This window comes from Stegodyphus dumicola, chromosome 3 (genome assembly GCF_044657685.1).
Source record: "Stegodyphus dumicola isolate Sdum_Otavi_A_Nest chromosome 3, ASM4465768v1".
Taxonomy (NCBI): domain Eukaryota; kingdom Metazoa; phylum Arthropoda; class Arachnida; order Araneae; family Eresidae; genus Stegodyphus; species Stegodyphus dumicola.
In genome coordinates, this window is record NC_140770.1 from 60,550,544 (window position 1) to 60,565,757 (window position 15,214).

At 29.9% G+C, this 15,214-nt stretch overlaps 1 protein-coding gene across 8 annotated transcripts in view; it reads left to right on the forward strand.

Annotated features, from left to right (window-relative positions):
* The window catches only part of LOC118185800 (F-BAR domain only protein 2), a 115,795-nt gene that overhangs the window by 60,474 nt on the left and 40,107 nt on the right, over positions 1 to 15,214 (forward strand). For all 8 annotated transcript variants that reach the window (XM_035355709.2, XM_085812942.1, XM_085812943.1 and 5 more), the window contains 5 exons: positions 4,991 to 5,012; positions 5,111 to 5,171; positions 7,033 to 7,074; positions 9,806 to 9,939; positions 11,066 to 11,148. In XM_035355709.2, the coding sequence (XP_035211600.1) occupies positions 4,991 to 5,012; positions 5,111 to 5,171; positions 7,033 to 7,074; positions 9,806 to 9,939; positions 11,066 to 11,148 (342 nt within the window). The remainder of the gene's footprint in view (positions 1 to 4,990; positions 5,013 to 5,110; positions 5,172 to 7,032; positions 7,075 to 9,805; positions 9,940 to 11,065; positions 11,149 to 15,214) is intronic.

Below are 15,214 nucleotides of genomic sequence, written 5' to 3' on the forward strand. Positions count from 1 at the left end.
CTCTGTAAATTTTATATCGGTTTTCATGGCAAAAAAAAATATGTGCAACCAGCTGATTTTGCTTGGATTCTTCAAGAATTATCTGTTGAAAAAAAGAAACCTTTGGATGGGAGAACACTAGCGATTTCCATTCCTTTTCTTTTATTTCTATTTTTTTGAAATAAATAAAAACATGAAAGTTAGTTTAAAGTGCGTTTTTGTAACCAGTAAGAAGTAAATTTCTTAGCAGAAGTAAGTAATGCTAAACTTACTTTTCTTCCTACCGAGGTGTTTTCATTTTTTATTGTCTATACTTGTCTTTGATGAATATTAAAATTAGCTTCAATTTTAAAATATAATTATTAAATAATAAATTTAAAATTTTCTATAGTGAAATACATCATTGCATTTCCATCTCACTAACATAAGAACTTAAAAATAATTTACTTATATTTGAATGTGATATCATTTGTACTTTGCAATAATAAGGTTAATATTTTATTTCTTAACAAATTTATTATCAATATTCACTCATTTCTGTTGTTTTTCCATGCCAAAAATGGTAAAATAAACGGATGTCGTAAAAAAATACGACACACGTGTGCTGGAAGGTTAATCATGAATCTGTTAGCAGAGTTAGGTCAAGAGTGACCTAGAGCAGTAATTATATCCAAAGGCTGTTTTCTATCACTATTAGCTTGAAAAACTGTGAAGCAACTACCAGAGAGTTTGTTTTATACTTTTAGTTTGTCACAGGAACATAAGTTAGCTGTTCTTCTGCAACTTGTAAGCTTCATGAAGTTGTATTTTATGCTTACTTCAGAAAGGATTGAGTTAGTGATATGTCATCATGTTCAGTGGAACAAAAAGAAATAGGACTGTGTACTGTTTAATAACAAATTCAGATACAGCTTTAACTGTGACCCTAGATATGTTTTGAGCTGGTAGAAGTGAGGATACACAACTTGTCTTCCTTTTTTTATGAAATAGCTCATTGCCACAGAAGCAGTGTCATAGTATTAGGTGGAATCATAAAAAGGTCTTCAGAGAGCTAATATCTTTGATGGAAACTTTGCAACTAGTCACAGGTGTGTGAATGAAATCTTTGGAAGCCTTTGTAATCTGTTTAGATATGCTGTTGACTCATATCCCCCCATGATGATAGTGCTAATCTGTTTTATACCTATTTGAACATCAATCAGAATATTTAGCAGATGACATCACTCAGATGGATTGGCCAGCATACTTAATTTACAATCTTGAAAACTAGTGAGCATCTCTAGACTGCTAAATTGCAGTATGCCAGATGCATCCCTGGATCCTCTGAAAATTGCACTAAAAGCACCAAGCATTCCACAAGACCTTGATCAACAGTTTAATGAATTCTGCAGGTTTAAGTAAGAAATTTCTGTCAGAGGAGACTGTACATTGTATTAAAGAAAGATTTTCTGTAAAACAGAGAAAGTTCTTTTATTATCATTTTGTAATTTCTACAAATTTGATTAATTTAAGATAAATTCTGTCATAGAAATTACTTAAATGTTTTTGTGAGCAGTGTAAATAAAATACTGTATAGTTCATGGCTTAAATATAAGATAACTCCCATTAAAATTCCCATCCAGGAAATGTACTCACCTTTTGTGCTTAATATGTTACTTTGTAAGGTTACTATTATTTTTCATTAACCAGTTATTGTAAGGTTTGGATCTTTACTATCACTTCTCCCTTTCATTTCATCACCAGAATGCAAATAAAATTGAGTATTTAAGCTGAGGTTGTGGGATTGTGAGACAGATCATGTTTCTGCCTCTTGAGGCTGCTCTACTAGGTTAGCTAACTTGGATAAGACTGTATTTATTGTCTTTGCATTATAGTTGCCAACATTTGAATTGTTACACCGATGAGACATTTTAGCCAACTTCACAAACAAACATTCTTTTGTTTAGCTGTTCACTACTAATGTAAAGTTTGCTTGTTTTAAATTTAAACTTAGTGTTTCTTATCGCCGCAAGTTTCTGGCTGATTTGTAACCATGAGTTGTGCATTTATTATCCAGTTCTGACTAAATAAAAAGGTTTGTCTGAATAACCTCTTTAAGATTTTCGGACAAGCAATAATTTGATGCAAGTTTATTAGGAGTTTGCACTTAGTTTATGCTAACAAAGGAGACTAAATGCTATGACTTCAAAATTTATCACTTGTGTATGGACTTTCACATTAAGAGAAAACTACCAGAATTTCATCATTATTGGTACAATCTAACTCTGCAGCTCTACCTGAACTTTTGATGGAAAACACCCAAGGGATAGTCTGAGAATCTCTCGTCTTCCCCTACCACCAAACCATTTGGGAAGACTTATTAAGACCACTTGGTTAGCTAGTATTATAAGTGCCTCTGTGCCACATATAGATAATGTACACTTGCAAAATTGCATGCCATCTTTGAGATTATTTGAATTCTGGTCAATCAGTATGGCAGTCAGTGCTAACCTTTATCACAGCAGTGTTTTAAAGGTGCTGGCTTTCAGTCATTTATTTCTTATGAATACTTCAGCATGTCAGTCATATCTTTCATGCCTGTTTTATATATAATTCTTTTTTTCTTTATAAGACACTTTCAAAAGTGCAAGGTTATGCAAGGCCATCTTGTAACTGAGCTTACATAAACACATGCATACAGAAATATAAGATGAAAATACTTAAATTTTGAATAATATAAAAAAATAATAGTTTTTAACTCATCTTCATGACAATTTTGAATACATTTTTTAATGTGTGTGTGTGTGATTATGGCAAAGCCTCGAGGGCTATCTGCCTAAGAGGAGGGATGCCTTCGTGGAGGACTTTCTAAGGGAAACTGGCTCATATACACGTTACACATGGGGAAAACCACGAAAACGCCCATGCAGCCAGCCCGTTCGCGGGATTCGAACCTCGGACCGAACTACCAGTGTTCAGCGACTTTACCGCTCGGCCGCTGGTGGGCCCCTTTAATGTGAAATTCATTTAATTAATGGTGCTGTTGAAAACCAAAATACTGGATTATCCAGGAAGTTCTACAGTTTTTTAACCTTCTCAGTATTATGGATGTAAAATTCTGTATAGAAGGGTGGTTTTCTTATTCACTACACATGAAAATTCCTGCAAGCTTTTAATTTATCAGATTTCAGATTGGATGTACTGTGGAAGAAAAGGAATCAAGGTACAAAGAGAGAGAGAGTCATTGTGAGAGAGTTCTTTTATAATTATAGTCTAGAAGATACCATTTATTTGTGTCATTTTGAAGAACTTTCAAATTTCAGGACTAAACTTGTAACGTTTTGAGGGTTAATGTTAAATGAAAATAAAGCAGTTAAAAAAAAAAAAAAAAGTAAGAAAAATTCATTGAATCACATAAGCACTATTTTGTTCTATAACTTTTTGTGGAAAATTTCTTCTTTAAGAAAGCTTATTTGCAAAATAGTTACCACTGTTTCACAGTCTCCAAAGAAGTGAACTTTAGGTCATTCAGAGGATTTGGAATTAACCTGAAAATCCAAAGGAGTAAGGTCTGGAGAATATGGGGAATGACATGAAACATCCGAGCCTACTCAACAAGTCTTTGTCTGATATTCATCAAAATGTGGGGTTGAGTATTGTTATGATGGAAGATCAACTATTGTTCAATTCTGGTGCTCTGCTTTGATTTTTACTTTTTAAACTGCTCTTTGGAAATAAATAGTATTTTTCTGAATTTTTGTCTTATTTGGTGGCAGCAAACTATAGTGCATGTAAGATATTTCCAAAGTTCTGAGAACTGAGTTCCAGAAGATGGCAATGCTGCTGGCAAGAGGCAAATCTTTACATGCAGTATTGTTTAGCCCAGTTCAGTTGTTTGACTGACAAAGGCACATTTTTGTATCATTATTTTTGCAACCATGGAAAGAGCATTTTCTCCCCCTCCCCCTTTTTTTTGAGGGGTTGTGAAAACTTCATAAATTGTTTTACACCTATGAAAAATATTCTTTTTCCATATTTGAAAACTCCTTTATGGAGTGTTCAGTTTGAGAAAACATGCATGAATATTATTGAATTAAAATTATACGTAAATTTCTAGAATTTTAGAAACATACCTTATGTAATTCTTTTGTAGCCATACCATGTAGAAAGTAATGCGGTTTTTCGATGCCTCTCCCTCTCGATGGTACTAAAGTAGGTTCTTTTTACTTGCATCTTGATCTTGTAACACAATTATATAACATCAAGTTCTCATCTCGAGTTATGATTTGTTTCAATAACGTAGCTCCTTTATATCTCTTCAGAAAAGAATCATGCTAAAATTTGAACAAGCATATTCTGATCTGTTTAAAGTATGGGGTATCAACATCAAAGTGGCTTACCTACCTAGTCTTCTTCAAATGATTATGTACTATACTTTTTGGAAATTTAGTCAGTATCACAGTTCCTCAACTGTATAAAATGAGTTTTCAGAGAGAGCTCTTTTAATATGTCTTTGATTTTAGAAGATGGTTATCAAGATCAGGCATCATCTTCAAGGCTTAAAATTTCCATGCTTTTCTCAAATCACCTTCGAACTTTGTCATTAAAAATTGTACTTTGTTCATAAGCAGCACGAATATTATGAGCAGTCTGAGTATCACTTTTCCTTTTTTAAAGTAAAGGAGCATAATATTGTGAGAATGAACTTCGAGTTTTCCATTCTTAGCACTGCACTGAAACAAAAATTAGGCCTCAACACATGCTAGAATTATCCAACGTGAGCAGAAAAGAAAATGATTAAACATTTGCTTCCATCAAGGTCACTCCTTAGCAGCAGCAACGAAATAATTAAAAGAAAAAAACATTCTTTAATTTGAAAAACCATACTTTTTTTCCAATAACCCTACATAAAATGACAAATTGCAAAATAATATCAGTAGTTTTATGATGTATGTTAGTGTGCTATTTATTTATTTTAATATCTTATACTAAAATTTGTTTTATGGTTTAAAATTTTCTTTTCTTATTTCAGAGATTCCCAAGATAATATTCAGGTAAATTTATGTTCTTCAAATTAGTATCAAGAGAAATGTGCTTTATTTTTTGGTTTACTTTTGTGTCAACTATTTTAAATATATGTGTATCTTTTCAGACCAGTCCACAAATAGATTCAGAAGGTTTTACAATAAGGCCACAGGAGAGAAATGCAGAGTGTATCCTTTCATATGCTGAACAATGTTGATTTAGGGCAGGGATGGGCAAACTTTTTCGGTCGTGGGCCAAAAACCAAAAGAAAAAAGTTTGGCGGTTCAAGATAAGTTTTTCTAAAAATTTAAAAACAATATACAAGTATTACAAGTTATATATGTTAATGAGTTGAATGAAATTGCGATTTTATTTTTAAAAATTCGTTATATTGAGGTTCGAAATGATTCTATGGAACGAGGCTAAATGCTCATTTGTCAGTCTACTTCTGAAATAATTCTTTCTAAGGTTTATATTTGAAAACACTTGTTCACATATATAAGATGAAGCAAACAAAGCACTGATTTTCTGGGTGTGAGATATTAAATATGGGAAACTTACTTTCGATAATGATTTGTAAAACTCAAACTTTGGCATATTTAGAAACAACTGCTTGAGATGATTGTTAGTTGGCCCGTGGGCCATAGTTTGCCCATCCCTGATTTAAGGTCATTGGACCTAAAGCCATTACAGTTTACCAAAGTTAACACTACAGTACCAAAGTTTAACATTACAGTTATGATATTTCTATTTAATACAAACATAATAAGAGTGTAAGAAAAATCTTTCATTTAATTGCATTTGCAGATTTTCATCTAATCGCACATTTATGCTCAGCTTTTAAAAAAGTAAGAGAATGATTTTGTGTGAAATAAAAGATTAAATAAGAAAATTATTTTGTGAAAAATCTCTTAACTTACTTAAAGTAAATAATTCTGTTGCTTTAAAAGGGGGGGGGAAGGCTAAATCACCAATCAGAATACTTTAAAAGTATTCTTTATATTCTGAAATGAAAAGAGTGTAAGGATAAATAGATAATAGAGCTACCACTCATCCCATTGAAGTTTGGAAGACTCCTTTTTTTTTCTTTTTTTCTATTTCCCTGTCAATTTCAAATGTCTTGGATTTTAATTTATCAGAACTTAGATCATCTCTTTCAAATGCAGTTCTGGAAGAATTATTATTACCAAAAGTTGAAGGAAATGTCACGAATAAAAATTTTGATGACTGCTTTTTAAAGAAAGCTATTTTTACCATGATTTTTGTGATTTATGTTTATTCCATTGGATCTATTTTATTCGATTATAAAATCCTCTGAAGCATTTTATTAAAACTTAAGTACTGTATAATAAAGATATTTACATTTAATTTACATAATATTTACATTTAATTTTGCTTTAAATCAGTAAGTAGTCTGTAGTTAAGTTTATCCATATGCACATTAATTTGGCATAAAATTTTAATGCTACAAAATTGGTGTAAAATTATAATAATGAACTGAAATTAAAAATCATATAATAACAAGTTTATTAATCTAAGTTATCCATTATAAAGTGAAATATTTAAGTTCAGCTGAAGTTGCACCTCAAAATCCTTCTGGTTTTTTGTATTTCAAGGCTGCAGTTTATAAAAAATACCTGCAGTAAGAGTTCCTTTAAATGTAATTCCTATGCTAATTTCACTGGTATGTTCTGCACTCATGCATTTCAATTAATAACACCACTAACAGTTAACAGAAAGTGCTGAAATTAAAAATTTTGATTTATTAATATCCTTTAGTGCATTTTTCTCTAGCATATCTTCCATTTTTGTTAGCATAAAAATTAGTGTGTAAGAGTAGGATTTATAATGTGATCTTTTCATTTCTGTAATTCATATTTCAGATTTATCCTTGAAATTTAAATAATGCATTTCTTATAAATTGTTTTAACTTTTTAAAGGATGCATACATGTTTTTCTCCTCTGAGCAACATTTCACGATTTTGTGTGCTGTATTAGCTCTTCACATGTATTAAATTTTATGACATAACATTTCTTAATAAAAACAAGACATGAAAGACAACTTTTATTCAAGTTCAGATAATGAATCTGGTAAGTTTATAAATTGAAATATAAGTGATGATGATGAATAATAATGAAATAATTTATGAAATAATAATTACTCGTATTTCCTTGCTTCTTTTTTTATGTACTATATATATTATAACTTCCCATTTATACTAAGTGTGTGTTTTGCATATATTATTTTTAGTAAACACACAATGACCTTCATTTCAGGTTCCTGTCATTAAATTTTCTTATTCCCATAATATTGTAGCTACTTTTCCGTTTAAGCCGTACTATACATTTTGATGGCATTTTGCACATTTTGGGTTATTTCTTTCCTCACTCACACCTTTGGCTTGATACAAGATCTCCCTCTCCCGATCCCCCCAAAAATGTCTTATTGTTTTATTTTTTTAGGTTTTCTTCCCTTTTCACATCCTTGAATGAAATAAAGGAAATGTGCAAAGAATTTTAGGTATATTTCAACAAAAATATCAATTTTGACCACTCTCGAAACCATTTAAATGATGTATTTCTGTGAAATCTGTACGTACAAACAGAATAAAGGATTCTTTTTCCCCAAACAGATTGTAAAATTTATTCAGAAAAGATTTTTTCGTGATATCTGTACATATGTATGTATCTTGCATAATTCGGAAACGATTACCCATAGAACGTTCAAATTTTGTATATGAGACTGCTATAATGTCTAGTTGTGCACCGCCCTTTTTCATTGCAATTAGCTACACCAAGTATGTATATATGCCCACTCTGTTATCCAGCTCAATGAGCTCGATTTTTTTATTTTTATATATTCGTAAATTGTACATTTTTGTGCTTTAAAGGTGACTGAATTATATTTCACTTATATTTCTGTTAAAATTTTTATGCCTTTGGTTAATCTGCATGCTGCAATAATTATAGAATTGTCAACAGTTTAAAAGTTTAAGTGGTGCTAATCCTAATGAGGCCACCATTTGTTTACATTGGAAACTTTTAGTAGAATAGTGAATTATGTCAGTTTGTGCAGCAACTTCAGTGTCTTTTTTTGGCACCGAAAAATCATGCTCCCTGCCCTCTGGCTGAATTGCTTATTTTTGCGTAGAAACTAATTTGAATGGGGGGGGGGGTGTTTTTAACTGTATTTGGTGTTTTAAGTTTTTCTGTATTTTACAGTTTTTAATGTTTAAGATGTTTTGAGTTCTTATATATTTTTGCCTTGCCACAAAGTGAGGACTGAATTAATTGAATGAGAAATATATCTGTAATAGAATTCGAGAAAATAAGTTTAAATGCAACAATAAATTTGTATAATTTAATGGGCCTTACAAGGAAGTTGTGGTCCACATCAGATATTCTACTAAATCTTTGTTACTGATAGATTCCTTAATGAATGAAATCCAATTAAATGTTCATATCCAGGTGTTTGGTAATTGAAAAATAAATTTCTGCTCCGGTTATCAGATTATAGAATTTCCATCTACAATGTTCTTCTCTGTTTCGGCCTTTAAAATTTATACAAAACAGTAACAGCAACAAAGAAACATTCTCTAGTTTCATGACACAATTCACTAGAAATCCCTTGTGAAAGAAGACTATGACCTATGTTAACCCTCCTTTTTTTTGACTAAAAAAAATGTCACATATCTCTTGTATGTAATTATTCAGATCAACCATTGTGTTGTGATTTGCTTGAAAGTGTAGTTTGCAAAACTCGATTGACATTATCTCTTGATACCATCAGTAAATTAATTATATGGCAGTAACAGAAAAATTGTTAGGTACAGACACCTTTTTCTTTAAATCACTTTTTGTGTGTGCAGGGGAGAGGTTATTGAACAGAATCTTTCTTTGTGGAGAAACCTTTAAAAAAATTAATGAAATAATCACCAATTTATATCTTGGAAAATCTTCCATTGTGAAATCCATCGCAGTTTAAAAAAAGAACCCACCAACAATTATGATTAGGTGAAAAACTGAGTTGTGTAAAGGATATAAAACCAAGCGATGGTCATGAAGACAGTTATCTCCAGGAAAGAAGACGGACACTGGCACCTAGAAATAATGCCAAAATAAATAAAAAGGGCATCAAGGAGTATGGTTTTAACAGAAAAGTACCAAAGTATATTCAATAGCATGTAATTTGTATTTCAACATGTAATTTCCTTTATCCACTTAGTTTATTTAAAATGCAGATATATTTAGATGATTGATAAAAACTGAAAAAAAAAAAAAAAATTCAGTAATTCCCCCCCCCCTTTGTTTTTAAAATTATTAAAGCTTTATGATAATATACAGGTAATTTAGTGAGTACAAGTGTATGAAAGAAATAAATGTAAAATTCCCACAGAGAAATTTTTCATATGCAGCTCTCTCAGTTAAATTTTTCATATGCAGCTCTCTCAGTTAAATTTTTCATATGTAGCATTTAAAATGGGGTATTTTAGTAAAAAGTGATATTTACATGAAAATTTTTCTTAATCCATATCTTTATTACTATTGACATAATTTTCTAATGGTACCAAAATATTGTTTTAAAATTCCTTATCTTTATGAAAGAATATTAAACTCTTATATATAAAGAATATTATATGTGTGTGTGTGTGTGTGTGTGTTAATTATCAAAATACTGGAATGATATATGTATTTATTTTATGTCCATTACTTTTTGGAATCTGTTTATTTGGGGAATTTTTTATTATTTTCTGTACTTAAGACATTTATAATTATATAGTTGTTGCATTTCATAGTTTTATATCTGAATTTTTTTTCTAAGATGAGGAAGAGAAAGAACGAAAAATTCACATTGAGATTAAACCTGTAAGTAATAGCACAGGCATGAGTGCAAGTATTGATGAGCTTATAGCCACAGTTGGAACTTTTTCATTATCACCAGATCCTCAACGTACTGTAAGTATTGTATCGTGTATAAATGCATTTTAAATAATAACATGGTTAACATTTTATCATGGTAATATTATATGTCTTTTTATATATCTATTTACTTCAGGTATTTACTGTTTTCATCTAACATATTCAGAATTGGTAATGTCTTGAATTGTAATTAAATATATCACTCATAGATTTTTCAGTTACTTTGACTGAAAAATTACTTCATATTCTTAATTAGTTAAAATGCTATAAGAAACACAATTATGCCTTGTTGTGAAATGTAATATTCAGTTTGAAAACGGATATGTCTTCATATGTTTATTCCAGTCAGAATGAAAATGGAAAGTCAATAGTTCCCCTCCCCTTAAATGTGTATTTGATGTAATGAAGAAGATACTGCCCTGAAATAAGTTTTTTGATTTTATGTATTTCGATAAGGGTACAGTTATTCAAATGCCTGAAAGTATCCACATCCTGAAAGAAAAACTTCTGAAAATTATGGATTTCATTTAGATACTTGTTGTTGCCAATTTGTAAAATTAAATCTTTATTGTTTAACATTTGAAAAAATAATTTAAATTTTGAATGTTTTAGCATTGCTTTTACATGTTTTTTTAACTTAAAATAGTATAAATAAAAAATTTTAAAAAAAAATTGAATTTTTCATTTTTATGCACAAAAGAAAATTTCCATTTGTGAGTGGTAAGTTTTCTGTTATCAAATAAATATTATAAATTCTGCATATTAATTGTACCCAGGAGAGTGCAAAAAGTCATTTTTTAATTTGCAAAGGTACAAGGAATGTCACATACCTCTTTAAGTTGTGTTACATAGTATTTTTTTTTCCCCTTTTTATGCTAAGTTCCAGCACAGGTTTTCTACAAGGAAAGATTAATAAAAAATAATGATTCTCAGATTTGTGGGATGGGTGACATTTTAATTCATTATCTTGCACTTGAAATGTCATAAGTTGCTTTTTATTAGGCATTACTTGATTTTGAAGTTTCATATCAAATGTAGCATAAATCTTTAATGTGCTAAAGAAAAATCATATTAATAAAACAAATCTAATTAAAATTCATTTTGAATTGAAGTTCCGTAATTATAAATATTCTCATTGGTTATACTGTTTTCTCCTGTTTAGGTAAATAGGCCTGCCAGTAGTGCAGCATCAACTCCTGATGAAGGTCCATTAAAGCGATCCATTTCCATGTCTAATCCACTAAAGTACGATGCTTACCAGTTTTAAAATATTTTCTTGTTATTGTATATTAGGCATTGGCAATAAATAATGATTTATTTAGTGTATCCCACTTTTAGAATTATCATCTGGAATGGAAACAAAGATCTTTTAAGAATAATTAGGACAAAAAAAATGACAAAATGAAAAGTGGAATAGATTCTGGTACTTTCTGGTTATTCACCAAATTCTCCCACGAAGTTCTCAGTTGATGTTGACTATTTTTTAGCTAACCTAACACAAAAAACAGTAGCCATTTAAAAAAATCATTGCATATGTACTCAAAGTTTCATAAAACAGCAAAGAATTAACTAAATTTAAAAAGCAGCAGACATTCATAATAAAACATTTAATTTGAAATTTTTCCAATCTTCGATCCATGTGCACAGTGATCTGTTTTAAACAAAATCATAGAATTGTAGACATTACAGAGCAACTTGCAATTATAGAACAAATTGGGACTGCTGTCCATGCATACATTGACCATTTTTACTTAAAAAAAATCAGTGAATTGCACAGATTAACTCCATGGGATGCACATTCTTTACTTTCTACTGCTAGATAATATGCTAATTTCTTAAAAAATGCAGTGTTATCTTTTTCATTAGCAGGCACACTCTATAGTGGTATTATGATTTATTACAATTAAAAAAATCACACACATTTATAACAAGCCGAAACCACAAACATTTTTCTCAAATTTCAGAATGGCACACATCATGTGTGTACACAACCATTAGTAGTTGGAAGATAAATACATTTTTTTTAAATGCTGTTGTTTGTGTTGTCTGCTTTGGTGATATAGTGCTTTGCCCTGTGATTCTTGTCAGGGTTGGGCATATAATCAGAGAGTACCTAGATTTTGTAATATAATTTATTTTTAGCTATTTTATTGAATAAAAATAATCTTGATGTATTTAGTTTTTTTTTTTTTTCAGATTTTATATATTAATTATCTAGATATTAATAGCTAGATTATTTAGATATTAACTATATTAATAATAATTTACTCTGATTAACATAAAAATATTTCTACTGCTTCCCAAAGTGTCATGCAATTCTGTCAACATTAAAACCTCTTATTTTTAATTCATTATATATGATAAGGTCTGAAGAATCTAGTATTGCTTGGGTTATGTCATCTATTTCGAGTGTTTCGATTTTGATTTCCTGTCCATTAATTTTGTTTTTATTCTTACTTCAGTATATAAATTATACGTTGTCGCTGAAGATTGGAATATATAAATTACACATTAATGCCAAAGATTGGAGTGTATGAATAAACAAATCTTCTTTCCGCAGGCGGGGCAAAGAAAGGTATTTCAAAATATCTCATTTGGTGTACAATCTTTGTGCTTCTTCATCAAAAATACAACAAATAATTCCATTTGATTTTATGCCAATTAATTCCATAACTGCAGTTTAAAGTTAAATTTTGTTTTCTCATTGATGGAAGGATTATAAATAGTATTTTAATTTTTTTCCGATTTCGGATTATTTTCTTTTAATTTTGAGTTTTGTCCTTTAAAACATAATGCAGTATTGTACATTGTGTTACATGCTAAACAAGATTTTTTTTTATTAAGCCAGTCAATGATTCTATGATATCTTGCTAAACATAAAAAAACTGTGTTTGTGCTTTCTTAACTATTCTTTCTTTTCATTTACACATACAGAAATACATTTTTCGTTTTTGTGATCTAAGCTGCCACAAAAAATACAAGAGTTATCATCGTGATTTGCCAAAAGTTCAACCAACATAGGAATCTTAGATTTATTTTTCTTTGAAGGGACTAAAGGTTTGGTGGGAATTTTTGCTGCGTTGGCATGTTTGTTTTCAAATTTAGCAATATTGTGTGACTGAACGTCTGAAATCAGTTTTGTGAATCTAAAAAATTTGTCCATGATTTTCGAGTTCACTTTGGAGAAAATTAAGTAAAGACTGAATTTCCCATTTTCGATTCTTGTCTATGAGAAAAGCATACAGTTAAATCGGTAGGTAATAATTTTAATTGACATTGACGGGGGGGTCTTAAAATTTTTTGCCCCATGCACCACTTTCATTATTGCTAGAAGTTCATTCGCCCTCCTTTCCATAATTTGAAAAATAAATATGTACATTTATCTATATTTAGTTGATTTTTAATGGGTTTTATAAATAAAACAATAAAAAGGTATGGAAAATGTTGATAAATACCAACACTTAAATAAAAGTAATTTTTTAGATTCATAAACTAAAACAAAATGGCTGACTGCTTCCTGCCCCTTGAAACTATAGAATTTGCCTCTGGTTGAGAACTTCTTTTTTAATATTATGGGACAGAGTAAGCTTCATAGCTGGTGGAAGCCACATCAAATGACTGCAGACTTGTTTCATTTGTCATACAAATTTTGTAACCCATATATATCATCCAAGTTTTACAAAAATGTGACAGATAATTTAAATGTGCTTGGATAAGCACATCCTGTCTTACAAATTTAGACACTAATAGTTTATTTACTGTGGTATAATTTTTGACCGACAGAGCGAAATCTCCAACGGCATTAGCAGCTATTCCTGTGACTAAGCTTTTCAAATATGAAAATTTATCAACATCTGACAAAACTGGATTATTTTCAAACTGGTTCCAAAAGTATAATATGTATCTTTCGCCATAAAATTTGGGTACGTAGAGCTTTGCTAATTTAACAGTTTTTTTTTTAATTGCTTTTACTTTATACAAGGAATTTTTTACAAGGAAAATTCGTACTTCGTACAAGTAATCACAAAAGATTTTGGGTATTGTATTTCAACAAAAATATCCATTTTGACAGCTATTGAATACAATTTAACATTGTTTTTGCTTTACATCTGCACATAACGACAGAATAAAGGACTCCAAAAAATAATTAAACTGATTTAAAATGAATTCTGAAGAGAATTTTTCATGGTATCTGTGGGTACTTGAAACCTTGAACCTTGGTCAGAACCTTGAAATTTTGTATGTAGAACTGCTCTAACATGTAGATGTGAACCTCTTATTTTGGTTGTAGTCGGCCAAATCTATATATATATCCGCTCTGTTATTTGGCTGAGTGAGCTCAGTTTCTTTATTCCTATGCGTTTATAAATTGTGCATTTTTTGCTTTAAAAATGATTGAATTATGTTGTTCTTATCTTCTGGTTAAGGTTTTCATGACTTTAGTAATCTGCATGCAATATTTATAGAATTATCGACAATTTAAAAGTTGTTTAAGTGCTTCAAAGTCTAAGTATTTTTACTATGGCAGCCATGTTCATTTACATTTGAAACTTAGCAGAATAGTGGATTTGTTGCCGATTTAGAGAAACTAACCTTCGTAGCAGCAAAGATTACACCTTCATTTATTATTGTGAATTAAATCGTGCTTAATCCATGCTGGAATTTATTCTAGGAAATAAGTGTTTAAGATTTACTTCATAATTTTTAATATAGATATTTTGAGTTTTTATGTAATTTTGCCTTGTCGCAAAGGGAGAACTCGATTAATTGAATGAGAAATACTGAATCGTTTGTGAAAAACTGCTTCTTTTCTCTCTCTTTTTGTTTTTGTTTATTTAATTTCTTTTATATATCATTTTAGATTACAGTATTCGAATAGAACATGTGCCAACTATTAGATAATTCTTCAGATGATATAAATTTTTTGCATTCTGAATTATAAAATGAATGAAATCTAATGCTGTTAAGTGAACCTAGCACCAGAGTGTCACTATGGTAAACAAATATAGTGAATTTTAAAGAGTGCATTTATTTTATTGTGGTTTATGTGTTGTTGACTAAGTAGATTTAATTCAATCCAATAACTTTAAATAAAATGCAAGAAAAAATGCATAAGATTTGATATTCCGTTTTTATTTCTAGAAAACTTTGTCTAAATATAAAATGTTATTTCTAGAATTATCATTATCAGTTTTGCCAGAATAATCTATTTTAATGTTTTGAATGTTATGATTTAGTTTTGTTTTTAATGAAATTGTTTTCTCTTCATAGTCTGAACATTAGAGCATATCACTTTCAATTTTGTTCTCTT